Source organism: Myotis daubentonii, chromosome 10 (assembly GCF_963259705.1).
Source record: "Myotis daubentonii chromosome 10, mMyoDau2.1, whole genome shotgun sequence".
Taxonomy (NCBI): domain Eukaryota; kingdom Metazoa; phylum Chordata; class Mammalia; order Chiroptera; family Vespertilionidae; genus Myotis; species Myotis daubentonii.
The window spans coordinates 44,350,368-44,365,848 of NC_081849.1; the positions used below are offsets into that span (position 1 = coordinate 44,350,368).

Below are 15,481 nucleotides of genomic sequence, written 5' to 3' on the forward strand. Positions count from 1 at the left end.
CTCCGATCACCAATCACCGGATCGGCCCCTTGACCAGGCCTGAGGCCTCTGGCCTAGGTGTCCGGCCCGGGCAGCGGGGACCCGCAGCTGCAGCGGCCCAGCGATCGTGGGCTCCGCTTTAGGCCCAGGCAAGGGACCCCTAGCTCCCGAGACTGCCAGCTTCGACCGTGCCCAGCTCCCATCGCTGGCTCCACCCCTACTTCCTGCTATCACTGGCCAGGGCGGCAAAGGCGCCTGATTCTCCAATCATGGCTGGGGGGCAGGGCAAAGGCGGCCCCAGGGCCGCCTTTGCCCTGCCCCCTAGCTCTTAGCTCCCCCCTGGGTTTCCGATCACTGTCAGTGGCAGCTGGCTTCTTCCTGCTTTCCCTTTCGCCTCCCTGCATTGTGCCTACATATGCAAATTAATCGCCATCTTGTTGGTAGTTAACTGCCAATCTTAGTTGGCAGTTAACTGTCAATCATAGTTGGCAGTTAACTGCCAATCATAGTTGGCAGTTAATTTGCATATAGCCCTGATTAGCCAATGAAAAGGGTATCGTCGTACGCCAATTACCATTTTTCTCTTTTATTAGATAGGATATTCAATTCCTATATAGATTCAGTTCATGGGCATGTAGCAGTCATATGGTTATAGTCACAGTCTAGTCTTACATTGATTCTGCATAACTAGGGCATTGTACTAAAAGTGTTCAATGATGCACATTGCTTGATTTTATTTAATTTCACATGAAAGTACATTTGGATTTACTTTGATTTATTTGAGGGAAAATATAATTTATTTACATATGATTAAACAAATAATATCAATTTTAATTCTTTTTACTGATTATACCATCAAGATTGAGTGCTTCTTTCTTGCTCAGGCTAAGACTAAGTTTTACCTTTCTACCTTTTCGAATTCAGTGCATGTTATTATTCCCTGAGATTTTTACAAAACAAGCATAAGTTGCAAAAACATAATTTTGGAATATCACAAATTCAGATGTCTATAGACATCTTTATGCAGAAAACACAAATAAAGCGAGTCAGGTGTTAAACAATAGAGAGGAGTGAGGCCCGTGGTGAAGAAAGGAATGTCACATGGCTGGTCTGGTGGCTCCCATATTTACCATGTGGGGATGCTACTTTAAAGTGAAGCCAGAAAGCAGGTTTTATATGGTATTTCCTGAGTTTTAAAACAGCTGGGGCCAAACAAAAGATATATGTGATTCACATCTAGCCTATAAGCTACCTCTTGGTAACCGTTAGGGCTTTCGTCTCCTGACTGAATACGTCTTACAGAATTCATACATTTTTATACTTTTAGCAGTATTCACATTCACTTTATCTGACTTGGATGCTACTTATATTAGTATGTCTTGCAATTCATAGATAACTTTATACGTTTTAATCATTTCTGAATAATAATCTCTTGGTAGAAATAAATTTGTGGAGTAGATGGAATGAGTATTTTTTCCTTCATATCACAGATGAGTAAACTGAGGCCTCCAACTTTTAAGAGCCTTTTCTCAGACTACAGCATGTAAAGGACTAAGTCTCAATTCTTATTTATTTATGTAAGAATTTTTTTTTAACAGAAAACCATAGAGATCTTTTAATTACACCATGCTTTCTTTGTTGAGTTGATTATTTGCTGATGACTTTGAAAGCCCTTCACTTGTTTCCTTTTGCTTTCAGTTTAAAAAACACCGGCTTTCGGTTGTACATACCAATACGTATGCGAAATCTGTGGTGAACATGGCGGATTTAGTAAGTATCAACCCGATTCAGTATTGCCATAGAGGAATTTTATCTCTCGATGGCTAGTAGAACAGATAATATGGTTCTTACATTTTCACTACTCTAAGTTACACGTTAGCCAAGGTGTCTCCCAAATCCCTGGTAACCGTGCAGTTGACTTTATTGACTTCGATATCTGGCTGGGAAGATGATAAAAGGAAGTGACCACAGTTGCCCAGAGGTTTATGCCTGATATTCCTTCCTGAATTTTTCACATGGGAAAAAGAAAAGGTTGGGTCATAGGCCCTAACAAAGATACTCACCCTGTACTTCCACCAGTGGAAAAGCAGTATAAGATTTGCCTTTTTCAAAAGGGCGCCTGATGCTGTGGGAATTATGCAACTAAATAATCCTTCTGAATCTACTTTCCAATCTTCCCCTCACAAGACAATGCCTATACCTTTTCTATGATGTTAGTCAGGGACAGTCAGGTTGTGTAGAGAGGATTTCCTTGGAGAGTCTTCATTGTTCCATTTCTGCTAGGGCAGTGGTCGGCAAACTGCGGCTCGCGAGCCACATGCGGCTCGTTGGCCCCTTGGGTGTGGCTCTTCCACAGAATACTGACTTCTGCGCATGGGCCACAAAGATTCAATCGCACTGTACGTGTGCGCCCGCACGTGGTATTTTGTGGAAGAGCCACACTCAAGGGGCCAAAGAGCCGCATGTGGCTCGCGAGCCGCAGTTTGCCGACCACTGTGCTAGGGAACTCAAGAATGCTTGGATGCTTTGTCTGGGTGGCAGAAGGTGGACTCAGGGAGAGCCTTGAATAAGGGCACAAGTATTTGTCAAAACATGATTTTTTTGTTTCTAACTAGTGCTATTCTTTGGGTGTTACTTGCTAAACAATTGATTCCCTGTTACTCAAGAGAAATGCATGTAAGTTAGAAAAATAATTATCTCCCTTAAAAACAATGAAATTTCTTACATTAATTAAAACTCAAGGTATTTCCTTAAGTAGAAATTTTTTGTCCTGTTCATTAAACATTTGATTTTACCACATGTATAGCTGGTGTGTTCATTTTGTTATACACTAGATATATAAAGACCAACTTAAAACAAGGATAGTATTGGTTGCCATGGAAACCTGGGCAGCTGACAACAAGTTTGCCATATCTGAAAATCCATTGATCACCCTACGTGAGTTTATGAAATACAGGAGGGATTTTATCAAAGAGAAAAGTGATGCAGTTCACCTTTTTTCGTACGTAACTTTTGTAATGATTTATTACTTTTCCTGGTTCCATGTTGAATGCTCTATGACCTGTGACTGCAATGTATCCTTTGTACTGCATAATACAATTAGGATTTGATAGGGAAGATACATTTGGAAGAAGTTTTTAAAGTATAGATTGTTTCACATTGGCATGAAAATGTAAGAGCTTTAATTTTGAGTTATTTTCTTATTGCATATACATTTCATTTAAATTTTCAAGAGGTTTAATGAAAGCATGTATTGAGTAGAAGTACTGTTAATGTTCATACAGAGTATTTTTAACTTATTAATTATACTCTTTAAAGTCTTTGGCTTTTAAATGTTAACTATGTTTTTGATTTAAGATGAGAGCTTAGTATTTCCAGAGTTTATCTTTTGTTTTTCTCACTCTTAAAGGTTTTTTTGTAACATGTTTATTTGATATAATAGCAAGATATATATAATAGCATTTTAAAAACCTATCATTTGAAGTCAGAGCTTTTGTTGAAGAAAGTTATAAATGGAAGTAAAAGAGTATATTTTGGGGGTAACTTTTTATTTTTATATAATTTCAAACCTAGAGAAAAGTTGTAAGGAAAAACCCTATGCCTTTCATCCAGACTCATTAATTGTTTACATTTTGCCCCATTTGTTTTATTATTTCTTTCCTTTCATTCTTCTTACCCCTTTTTCTTCCTTTTATTCATCTATCAGGTTGTTGTTTTTTCCTGAACCATTTGAGAGTAACTTGGAGACCTTCCTAGGCATTTACTACTTAATACTCAAGGCATTTTCTTATATAACTATAGTAAATTATTAAAACCAGATAATTTAGCATTGGTATAATATGTTATTTAACCTACAGTCTATATTCAAATTTTACTAATTGTCTCAATAATGTCTTTTATAGCTAATTCTGTCCTGCCTCAAATTCAGAATCTAATGCAGGACCGCACATTGCTGTCATGTCTCTTTAATCTGTAATCTGGAAGATTTCCTCAGCCTTTCTTTGTTTATTTTGAACTTAACACTTTGAAGCGTATAGGCCTATCATTTTATAGAATGCCCCTCTTTGTGGGGCTGATATTTTCTCGTTATAAGATTCAAGTTATGCATTTTTTGGCAGAAATAGCACAGTAGTGATTTTGTATCCTTCTCAGAGTACATCATATTAGTAATTCTTTTTTAATAGGTAGAGTTCTCTTGAAGATAGTGATTATATGGGGAAACATCCCCAGAAACCTTTCTTTTTGGTCATGTGTATAAACAGTTTTCATATTCCTTCCTTGCTTCAGGAACATATAGTATACAAATGTTACGTGCATTGAGAAAATAAGTGTGATAAATTAATAATGAGAGGTGTTATGATATTTGAACTGCGAGCAGTAAGTATTTTTCATTTCCTTTTCTGAAAGGGGAAGTCAATTTGAGAGTAGCCGGAGCGGGGCAGCTTATATTGGTGGGATTTGCTCGTTGCTGAAAGGAGGAGGCGTGAATGAAGTAGGTGTGAACATCTGTACAGTACAAAGTGGTATGATGGCTGAAAATGTTTTCCTAATATTTAAGAGATAAGTCCTCAGTATTCCACATTCTCCACGTTAGGTTGTTTTATTAATACCAGTGTAGTTACTGTAAATGACCAGAGGGCAGAATAAGGAAATAACAGAAGATAATATCTGATAATTCTGTTCATGGTCTACTTAGAATAATTTCCAGATTTAGCTATTTACAGATTATTTAGTGAAAATATTTACTTTTACCTTCATGGACAATAAAGCTTTGTTTATCACTTTGATTTTCCAGAGAAATGAATAATTTTCTGAATTGTTCAGCTTATTACAAAAACCCAATTGGAGATTTTCTTCCTTTTTTGATACTTGGCAAATTTTTAGAAAAAAAAATAGACCAGGCTTTTCAAAGAGTTCCTTCTACCCCTAAGGCACTAAACCTGATGGAAGTGACCTAAAAGGAAATACTTGAATCCTTGGGAGCCTGTATATTGAAAAAAATACCTCTAGGCCCCCTGAAGTTTCTTTTGGCCAAAGATCATCACCACATCCTGTTATTTAGCATTTGTTCTCAGAAGCCACGTTCTATTTATTTTGGGGAAATTTCAGGAGTACAAGTGGACACACCGAGATGAAAAGTTCCAAATAATTTACTCATTTATTATTATTATTATCCAAATCACTAATTATATGTAAGTATTGCATGTTAAGACATATCACTGGTGAAATTTGGACTCAGAATTAGGTTTAAGTTTCCAAACCGATAAGTTGGCGATTCCCTGGTTTCTAGTCTATAAGGCTTAATCAAACAGGGATTTATTTCTTACTAGGTCTCCCCAAATGCTCAGTAGTTCAGTATTGGCTATTATGTATTTAACCTGTGCCAAATAAAATACTTAGAGATTACTTATTTTCAATTATATTGTGAATTTTTCTCTGGCCCATCTTAAATAAAAATAATTTGCATTTACATGTATTTTACTTTTGTTTTATTTTTCAGTTTGGGAAAACTGATTTAATGGCAGTTACACTTGCCCAGTCATTAGCCCATAATATTGGTATTATCTCAGACAAAAGAAAGTTAGCAAGTGGTAAGTTAAAGTACACGTGTGGTTTAATTGTATTTAAAATAGACTGTGAAATATTTTGGAGAATGAGATTCTTTAATTCAGTTGCTTGATCAAAAGAGTTTGGATGATAATATAAGATAAACAGCTAGGGCATGAAACAAAACATTTTTCAAAAGTAATACACCATTATATTTATATTACAGATGAAAATTTCTCCGTGTGTTATGAACGTTTAAAGTTATTGTGATGATAAACGTGTGAATTTCACATAAAAAGGACAAAATAATTTTAAATGTTTTAATAAAAAATCCTAGGCATATAGGTTTAAGGCATACTGTTTTATTATGGCTTATTTAAAACATCTCTTAATATGGCCAGAGAGAATTTGCCTGACTGATAAAGGGCTTAGTCAATATGGACCTAGTGAAATATGCTATGTTTAGCATTATGAGGAATATATTTCACCAAGTTACTTCACTATGTATTATGAGTACGTTGCTTATAGTCATATTTATTTTATTTTTAATAACAGACATTATAAATATGATTGCTTATATTAATAACTATTATAATTTGTGGAATACCGATTATATGACAAACGATTGAATGCCAGTATTATCTACATGTAGATACTCATTTAATCCTCTAGATATTCCTGCAAGATATGCATTATTAGCTCCATTTTACAGATGTGACTAGATCATAAAAGGCTAATGTCTCAAGATTAAGTTAAATGGCAAGCCCAGGTTTTGAACTGGGTGATTCTGATTCTGAAGCCCTTCTGCTTAACCGATATATCATACTGCCTTCTGCCAGCAGCCTTGGTGCAGAGGCTTTTTAACAATAAACAGGAAATTATAAGAATTCTCATAAAGGCCTGTGAAACTAAGATCCTGGAGTGGTGTGTCACTATTTCATTGTATTTTATTTTAAGTGAATTCTTTCAAAATATGGCCACTTGATAAAATATCAAAAGATTTAATTTTAGTAAGAATTATGTAAACTTGACAGGGTCAGGGTAGATTTTTGTGGTTATTCACTGCATAGAAACTATAAAAAAAATTAGAAAGCAGGTATTACTTTTTAAAAATTATATTAGGAATAAAGTTAAGATATACTTTTTAAGATAGGAACTACTAGAAGGCACCTGTTTTTACTTTGTAATAAGGTGTGTGTATTCCTCTTCTCTTAGGTGAGTGTAAATGTGAGGACACATGGTCTGGATGCATAATGGGAGACACCGGGTGAGCCACTCTACTTGAAAATACCTCACTTTTCCTTTCCCTGCTGTGCTGCTGTCTTCCTAGGAATATGACACCCAATAACTTAGTGCATGGACCCTCACTACAGACATTTAGGAGAGAATCAGTAGGTTTTCTCAGTGGCTTTGCTATGTAAAATATTTTCACAAACGACTTATTTATGAAAACAATTGATGTCAATTAATCCAGAAGGTCAAAGGTCAAAGATGTGTTTGACCTTGAATCTAGGCTGGAGCTGAGGAACACCTTCGTTCTTGATGGCTTGCATGCTAATCTCATTCCTTTTACCTTCTTCAAGTCAAATTCAGTGGCTTATAAACAGGACTGTGCTGGTAAGCCGACCCACAAAAACAAAAACAACAAAAAAGCCCAGATTTGTCACTTCTCGGATTGCCAGCACCTTCCACCATAAGTAGAGCCTATGGTGTGTAGGCAGACACTACAAGGGCTGGTTTCAAGCTACCACAGGCGCCTCACTGAAGGAGGAGTGGGCGGAGCTGTGCACAGCTGCTCTCCTGAGAAAGGTTTTTGTTTGTACCCTGTCCCACCTGTCACACACTATCAGGCATTAACCTTTTATTCTTTCTAAATTCTACAATCATTTTTTTCTGCCAAACTGATCACTACCCCTTACTTTTTTTTTTTAATTAATCTCCATTGTTGAGATTATTACAGATGCCCCTCTTTTTTCCTCCCATAGCTCCCCTCCACCCGGTTCCCACCCCACCCCAGGCCCGAGCCACCCTATTGTCTGTGTCCATAGGTAATGCATACATGCATATAAGATCTTCGTCTAATCTCTTCTCACCCCCCCCCCCCACACACACACACTTTTAAACTTTCATCATCTTGTGCTCTTATTTCAGTAACATTCCAGATACTCACTCAGCTTCGGGGCTCCCTCTCTTCCATCCACTTCCATCATAATTGAAAAGGTAGAAGGAATGAAAGAGTGAACAGTTGTAAACTATTATACAGATTTTAAAAAAGTAAATACTACATAATTAAATACCATGGTTAATGTTACAATAACAATATTAAAATAATGTTTAAATGCAATATCTTTTTCTTTTCATTTTTGTTCTTTTATAAAATTTGGATCCTGTTGGATATATAACCATTTATTCATTTTTTTTACTTAACATTATATAATCAACATTTTTTTTCTGAGTCTTTATTTTTGAACACCATGATTATTTTTTTTTTTTTATTGCTTAAAGTATTACAAAGGGTATTACATATGTATCCATTTTATCCCCCCGCCCTAGACAGTCCCCTAGCCTCCCCTATCACCCAGTGTCTTATGTCCATTGGTTATGCTTATATGCGTGCATACAAGTCCTTTAGTTGATCTCTTACCCCCCTACCTCCTGCCCCCCAACCCTCCCCGGCCTTCCCGCTGCAGCTCGACAATCTGTTTGAGGCAGCTCTGCCTCTGTATCTATTATTGTTCAAAAGTTTATAATGGTCTCTATTGTCCACGAATGAGTGAGATCATGTGGTATTTTTCCTTTATTGACTGGCTTATTTCACTTAGCATAATGCTCTCCAGTTCCATCCATGACGTTGCAAATGGTAAGAGTTCCTTCCTTTTTACAGCAGCATAGTATTCCATCGTGTAGATGTACCACAGTTTTCTAATCCATTCATCTACTGATGGGCACTTAGGCTGTTTCCAGATCTTAGCTATGGTGAATTGGAACACCATGATTATTAATAACTACATGGTATTCTATTTTATTGACAGGTTGTTGTTTTTTTTAACTGTTGAACATTTAGGTTATTTTCATGTTATTTGCTATTATAAACTGTGCCACCATAAATATCTGAGTTCAGACATATCTGAACACAAGCTAATTATCTCCTCAAGAAAATTTTTAAATTTTATTTATTTATTTATTTATTTAAATATATTTTATTGATTTTTTACAGAGAGGAAGGGAGAGGGATAGAGAGTTATTCCCTACTGGGAATGTGCCCGCAACCAAGGTACATGCCCTTGACCAGAATCGAACCTGGGACCCCTCAGTCTGCAGGCCGAAGCTCTATCCACTGAGCCAAACCGGTTAGGGCTCAAGAAAAAAATTTTAAATTAAAACTATTAGATTTGAGAATATTTCTCATTTTGAAGATTCTTAACACACATTGCCAAGTTGGTCTATAGTTATTTCTTTTTCTATTGACCCTTTGTTACTTTATTTGTATACATTTTTTGAAACAATCTGAAACTTGAAAATTTGCAGGAATAGTAACAAAACCTTTTTGTCCTTGAATCATAAATTGCTAACTTGGTGCCCTGTCACTGCCAACAACTTAGTGTGCATTTCCTCCAATAAGGACATCCTCCTACAGAAACACAGTGCAGCAAATAAAATCACCTCATTCCGAGCCCTCATTCAACACTGGCTCTGTGTTTCAGAATGTCGTTTTAGAAAAGGTTCAGAATCAGGCATCAGGTTTTTATCTCTTTAGCCTCCTTCAGTCTTTGACAGTCACGACCTTGACACATTTGTAGATTATAGGTCAGTGGTTTTGTAGACGGCTTTGCAGTTTGGGTTCCAGCCCAATTGTAATATTTAGGAACGACTTATTATGAAATAAATTATTCCTCTTTTTGATGGAAATTACAAGTGTGTGTGTTTCCTTTGAATATGTATGCAAATAATGAACAACCCATCATCACCATTGGTCACCAAATGAAGAATTTAGAAATATACCGATTGAATAAAACTTTTAGGGATTTGAATGCAAATATTGTACATAAGTGAAATTTATTTTTCACTTTTGAGATAATGTATAATTTTAACAATGTTCAATTTTAACACTAATATACAGACAAGGGAGACAAAAATTGTACCCAGCTATTAATTTCCTTCTGTCTTATAGCTACTATCTTCCTAAGAAGTTTACCCAGTGTAATGTTGAAGAGTATCATGACTTCCTGAATAGTGGAGGTGGAGCCTGCCTTTTCAACAAACCTTCTAAGGTAATAAGTGTGAACAGTTATTAGTTATTAATCTTTCTAAAGTATGATAAACACAAATTTTTCAGCCATTTGGTCTTAATAAAAGAGAGCTTTTCAACTTGGCTTGTACATATTGCATATGTACGTATTCTAAATTTGCTAAGTATTTGCATTTTCAAAGCCAGCTTTAATCTTGAGCATTTGGGGCTTTTCTGATAGGAATAGAAAGTAGGTAGAAATAAGAATGTTTGCTTTCTGAAATTTTTTCATTTTCTATTTATATGGCCACATGATGATTCAGGGATAACTTACAAAATGTTTTCGTTTTTCTTGAGTTCCCCTCTTTGGATACATAATCACAACTCATACCGGTAGAAAGGGGGTAGGGGGTATAGCTACCTTCATTACTCCCTGCCATTGCCTTGCAAGTACTTCTCAATATGAAAACCAAGTTTGCTTAAAGAAGAGAAGGAGAAAGTCTTTCTGTGCTTAGACTTTGTCAGAGGCTTTTGCAAGGTGAGGAGCGTCCTTTGATCACTGACTGCCTGAAAGCAGGTCTTCCTCCTGCCCTTGGAAGTCTGCACATTAAAGGAGAATGGTTTGTCCTTGTCAATTATGTCAACGGTGGCGTGCTTCTGCGCACCACAGCCTTGGGAGTCATTCACCTGGTTTCATCCTCTGTCACTCCGGTGACATTTAGGGAATGTATCACATGGCAATAAAATGACTTTAGCACCGAAAGTTCCAGAAGTGATAATTGAACAAAATTCTTACTTCTATAAAGGCAAAACAGTTCAAGTCTTTTTACCAAAATTACTGATTATTCTGAACCCAGAGGAAGAGAATAAGAGTGCTTTTCACCTAGATACGTTTTAGTTTTGGCTTCCAAAGCTGTCTCATTCGTTATGCTCTCTTTGAATGGAAATGAAATTGAGAGATAGATGAATTGATTCTTTTGTTGGAGAGGAGAGAGTATTTGAAATGAGGTGGGGATTCTTTGTTGTTGTTGCTTGCTTTATTTGGTTTTGCTTCTTCCCTCTAGTTGGTTTTAAGAAAGTGTGTGTGTGTGTGTGTGTGTGTGTGTGTGTGTGTGTTGTTAGGTGTGTATTCACTGCCATTCTGTAAAATGTAGACTTTGATTAATTTTTGAATGGATGTTATATATTTAAAACATAGCAATTATATTTACTAATTTTACCTATAATCATAAGGTAAATTATAGTCAAAACATATATTGATGGAGAATTAAAAATTAAACAGTCTTAAAATATACTCTTGTACAGACCAAAAACTGCTTCTGTTTCTGGGGAAAGTTATCATTGCTGTTCTCTGCAGGACTATGTTAATAGGAGGAACAATATTTTGTATTAAAAATTAGTGGATTTGTTATTTTGTGATGTTTTCCTCATTGTCAATGAAATAACTTTCTGTTACACAAGAAAATATAGTTAATAAAGGGCTTTTCACAGGTAATTGAACTTGATCCTCACAGCAATTTGTGATGTAGATGGACAGTTGATATTATTCCTGTTTTAAATACTAAAACTCTTGGGCTCAGAGATGGTAAACGATTTGCCCCAGATAAGTAGCTGAGCCAAGATTTGAATCCTTTGCTTTCTATTTAAAGGAAATGACATTTCAGGAGTCATTCTGGCTTGGTTTTGGTCAGTGGCTAGATCATATTTTATTTTGATGGCATTTATCAGACCCTACTTGGTTATGTATGTTATATATATATATATAAATATGATTAAATCTGACATGGAAACAATATTAGACACTTCTGTTTTAAGGTTCCCAGTTCTAAAGTTATAGGAAATTGTGCTTTCTGTTTAGGAAAATAGAAATATATTTTTGAATAACTGACAGATATGCCAGAAGCTTAGGTGTGGCACTTAGGGTCTCATAAAGTCTTTGACATTGATTTTTTCTCTATTTTAATTCTCTTTTTGGTTTTCATTCCACAGCTTCTGGATCCTCCTGAGTGTGGTAATGGCTTCATTGAAACTGGAGAGGAGTGTGACTGCGGGACCCCAGCAGTAAGTCTCTGGGTATTTTGATGACTTCATTTAGGTTATTCAGGGTCATTCCAGGCCCATACACTGAGATAGACATACAGAGCAGGGGTGGTGCCTGGAAGTTTTATAAGATTTGTGGAAGGAAGATTATTATTATGAGGTTGTTCATTTATTTTAGAAAATATCCTGGTACTTTAAGGAAAATTATCCCATTTCTGACATTATGCAAATGATTATATTCCTTAGGAATGTGTCCTCGAAGGAGCAGAGTGTTGTAAGAAATGCACCTTGACTCAAGACTCTCAGTGCAGTGATGGTCTTTGTTGTAAAAAGTGCAAGGTAAGTAAATGTTGTTTCATAACCAACTGATGAAAAAGAGGACATATTTGATGACACTGTTAAGGTGAGGTGAATATAATCTAATAACAACAGTAGTATCTAACACATATTAAGTGACTAAGTGCCAAATGCTTTACAGGATCCTCACAAAATCTTGTGAGGTGTAGTAACTATTTTTATTCCCATTTATCAGATGAGAACACTGAGGCTTGTGTGGTTAAATAGTTTGCCCAGGGTCTTAAAACAAGTAAGTCAGGGAGCTAGGGCCTGCACCTTTATAATTCCCAGAGTTTGTCCTCTCACTACTACTGCCTCCCTGAGGACTATGCACATTAAGTGAAAACAGGTGTTAAATCTTTGAATGCTGTTTTCCCTTTCATGTAAACCCAAGTGGATATGTAGTAGACCTTTCTTTTCTCACTGCTCAGTTTGGTACATCTCTTGCATTATCTGTTGAAGGAGCAAAAGGAATACTTTAGACATGATAACACCTTACATGTGTTGTGCAAGAGATTTTAAAATGCACCTTGAAACACATTGACTATTTTCACCCTCCCACCAGCATCTTCAGACCTGTCTCCAAATAGTGAAGCCTTTCCATCAAGACTAACAGTTATTTGAGGCTTCCCTTTTCCAGAGAAATCTATTGTATTTTTTCTCTTCTCATAGAAAGTCTGGTACAATGTTCTACATTATTTCTGAGGTTGAATATGTCCTTCATTCTGTGCATTTTATGGCGGCAGAGCCAGGGACTTACACAGTAATTGGTACAGGTTCTTAGTAAACATTTGTTGAATGAATGAATAAATACGCTCATCAAATACTTACTGATTATTTGTTGATTAGTCTACTTAGAGTTAAGAGAGGGTGAAATATGAACCAATTATCTACTGAGTGCCGGAGATAGTGCTAAGGACTTTTAATGTATAACATCTTATATCTGGATTCTCAGTGCTGGCACTATTGACATTTTTGGCTGGATAATTTTTTGTTGTGAGGGTGAGTTTTGTTTATTGTAGAATATTTAGCAGCTTCCCTGACTTCTGCTTACCAGATGCAAGCACAATCCCTTTCAGTGGTGACAACCAAAATGTCCCCAGAGATTGCCAAATGTCCCCGTGGGGCAAATCCACCCCTGGCTGAGATGCTGTCTTAGATAATGCTCACAACCACACTTTCTGATAGGCGTTACTATCCAGACTTTTTTCACTTGCGCAATCCCGGTCTCAAGGAAGTGAAATAACCTGCGTAGGCTCATTCAGCCGGGGATGCATATATGTGCAGTTACTTCCCAGATCTGCTGGCAGCGATTTCTGCTGTTTTCCCGTTACCACGGTGTCTCTGGCAGCTCTGTAAGACAAGTGAGGCGCTGGCAGAGATCTCTGAGCAAACTCTCTAAAAGAGGAAGATGAAACCAAATGTGAAACAGACGTTCTTTCATTTTGGCTGCCTCAACTGTTTATTCTGTCAGCTTTTCCAAAGGCCATAACGGTTTCCCCAATCCCTTATTTTAATTCTCAATATTTTAAGTCTGCCCACCCATTATGTGCATTTAATTAGGCTATTTTTCTTTGATTTATGGACTTTGGCTCTTTGTGATGTAATCAGTTCAAAGAACAAATAAAAAATAATAGAATACATACAATAAAGTGGTATGTTAATCATCCCACAGATAAGTACCAGTCAAGTAAGGTCTTTTTTGCTGATTTCTCACCCCCGTCCATCCCCGCTCTCACCCTACCGTGGGCTCCTGAAGGGGCCAAAGCAAGATAGTGAATGGAGGAGTGGACATAGAAGAACAAGATTGAGTGTGTTTCTATTTTTTCTACATGTGTTTATAATAATGTGTATATAAGTCAGAGTTGGCAAGCACTTTCTACAAAGAGCCAGAATGTAGGCTTTGTCGGTCATAGCTATCAATGTCAATTACTTCTGCCTTTGAAAGCAGCCATCAAAAATACAGAAACCCATGGGCATGGCTGTGTTCCAATAAAACTTTATTTAGAAAAACAAATGGCCAAGTGCCTATCAGTAGATGAGTGAATAAAAAAGCTGTGGTACATTTGGTCCATGGAATACTATGCAGCTGTATAAAAGAAGGATTTCTTACCCTTTGAGACAGCATGGATGGACCTGGAAATTATTATGATAAGTTAAATAAGCCACACAAAGGAAAACAAATGCCATCTCACTTTATCTGGAATCTAATGAACAAAATAAACTGATGAACAAAATAGACCCAGGAGCATAGATACATGGAACAGACTGACAGATCTTAGAGGGAAGGAGGGTGGAGAGGAGGGGAAGAGATTAATCAAAGAATATGTATATATATATGCATAGCCTGAAACAGACAGTAGGCTTAGGGGGAGGTGGGAATGTGGTGATAGGGGGCAGGGGGAGGTTAAGGGAGGGGAATGGGGACATCTGTAATATTGTCAGCAATGAAAAATAAAATAAAAACAAACCAAAGGAAAAACATCCACATGTGCCCAACCAGGTGTCGCCCTCGAGCCATCACTTGTGGACCTCTGCTATAAAATACTGCTTATGTATTATTTTTCTTCTCTCAGTGTGTAACTTCTAGGAGGGCAGGGATTTGGGATGATACATTTACCTCTGTGCCCCAGCACTTAGCGCAGGTCCTCCTTAACTGTGCTTTCTCTCAGAAATCTCTGGTAGTCCTTGAACATTTCCACTCTCGTATAAACTCTACCTTAAATCTGCTCATATTTCTACCCCAGATGTTCTAAAACTGTGGTGTGCCCCAATTCCAAGGAGGAAGAGAGCCAGAATATATGAGATGAAATTATTCTGCTTATTTCCTTGTTTGTATAGCCTATTTTGCCCCATTAAAACAGTTTCTTGCAAGTAGGATTCTTGAGTTTTGTTCTCCATTAGGTTCCCAGTGCCTGGCACATTTAAGTGGCTAGTAAATACTTGAATGAATGAATGAACGAACAAATGAACACAATTTTTGTTTGGATCTTCTAAAAAGTATCTGTTGAAATGCTGATTGGAGTTGGCAATGTGCTGTTCATGTTCTACAAACAACAGGAAACTGAATTGTCTGGAGGGTTGTGAGCAAGGGAGGAAGATGAAAGGTGTGTGTGTGTGTGCGCGTGTGCTTGAAGAATAATGTGTGTCTTTCTGTGAGCGGAGATCAAAGCAGAGAAATATCCAGCCCCAAATATTAACATTTTGGAGAAGGAAAGTAAGTGGGATTGAAGAGCAAAGGGAAAAGATGAAAACGCTATGTATCTCTGCTTTGTTATAATGAGTAGTCTTGCAATTATAAATCCGATGAGCTTAAAAATATATTGGTACTAGTCCCACACTTACAAGAAA

The 15,481-nt window shown here is 36.9% G+C and overlaps 1 protein-coding gene across 10 annotated transcripts in view; it reads left to right on the forward strand.

The window, feature by feature from the left end:
* Positions 1-15,481, forward strand: part of ADAM22 (ADAM metallopeptidase domain 22) — a 184,783-nt gene that overhangs the window by 123,111 nt on the left and 46,191 nt on the right. For all 10 annotated transcript variants that reach the window (XM_059712222.1, XM_059712223.1, XM_059712224.1 and 7 more), the window contains exons 10-17: positions 1,678-1,749; positions 2,814-2,980; positions 4,387-4,471; positions 5,480-5,570; positions 6,742-6,793; positions 9,698-9,797; positions 11,744-11,815; positions 12,041-12,133. In XM_059712222.1, coding sequence (XP_059568205.1) covers positions 1,678-1,749; positions 2,814-2,980; positions 4,387-4,471; positions 5,480-5,570; positions 6,742-6,793; positions 9,698-9,797; positions 11,744-11,815; positions 12,041-12,133 — 732 coding nt within the window. The remainder of the gene's footprint in view (positions 1-1,677; positions 1,750-2,813; positions 2,981-4,386; positions 4,472-5,479; positions 5,571-6,741; positions 6,794-9,697; positions 9,798-11,743; positions 11,816-12,040; positions 12,134-15,481) is intronic.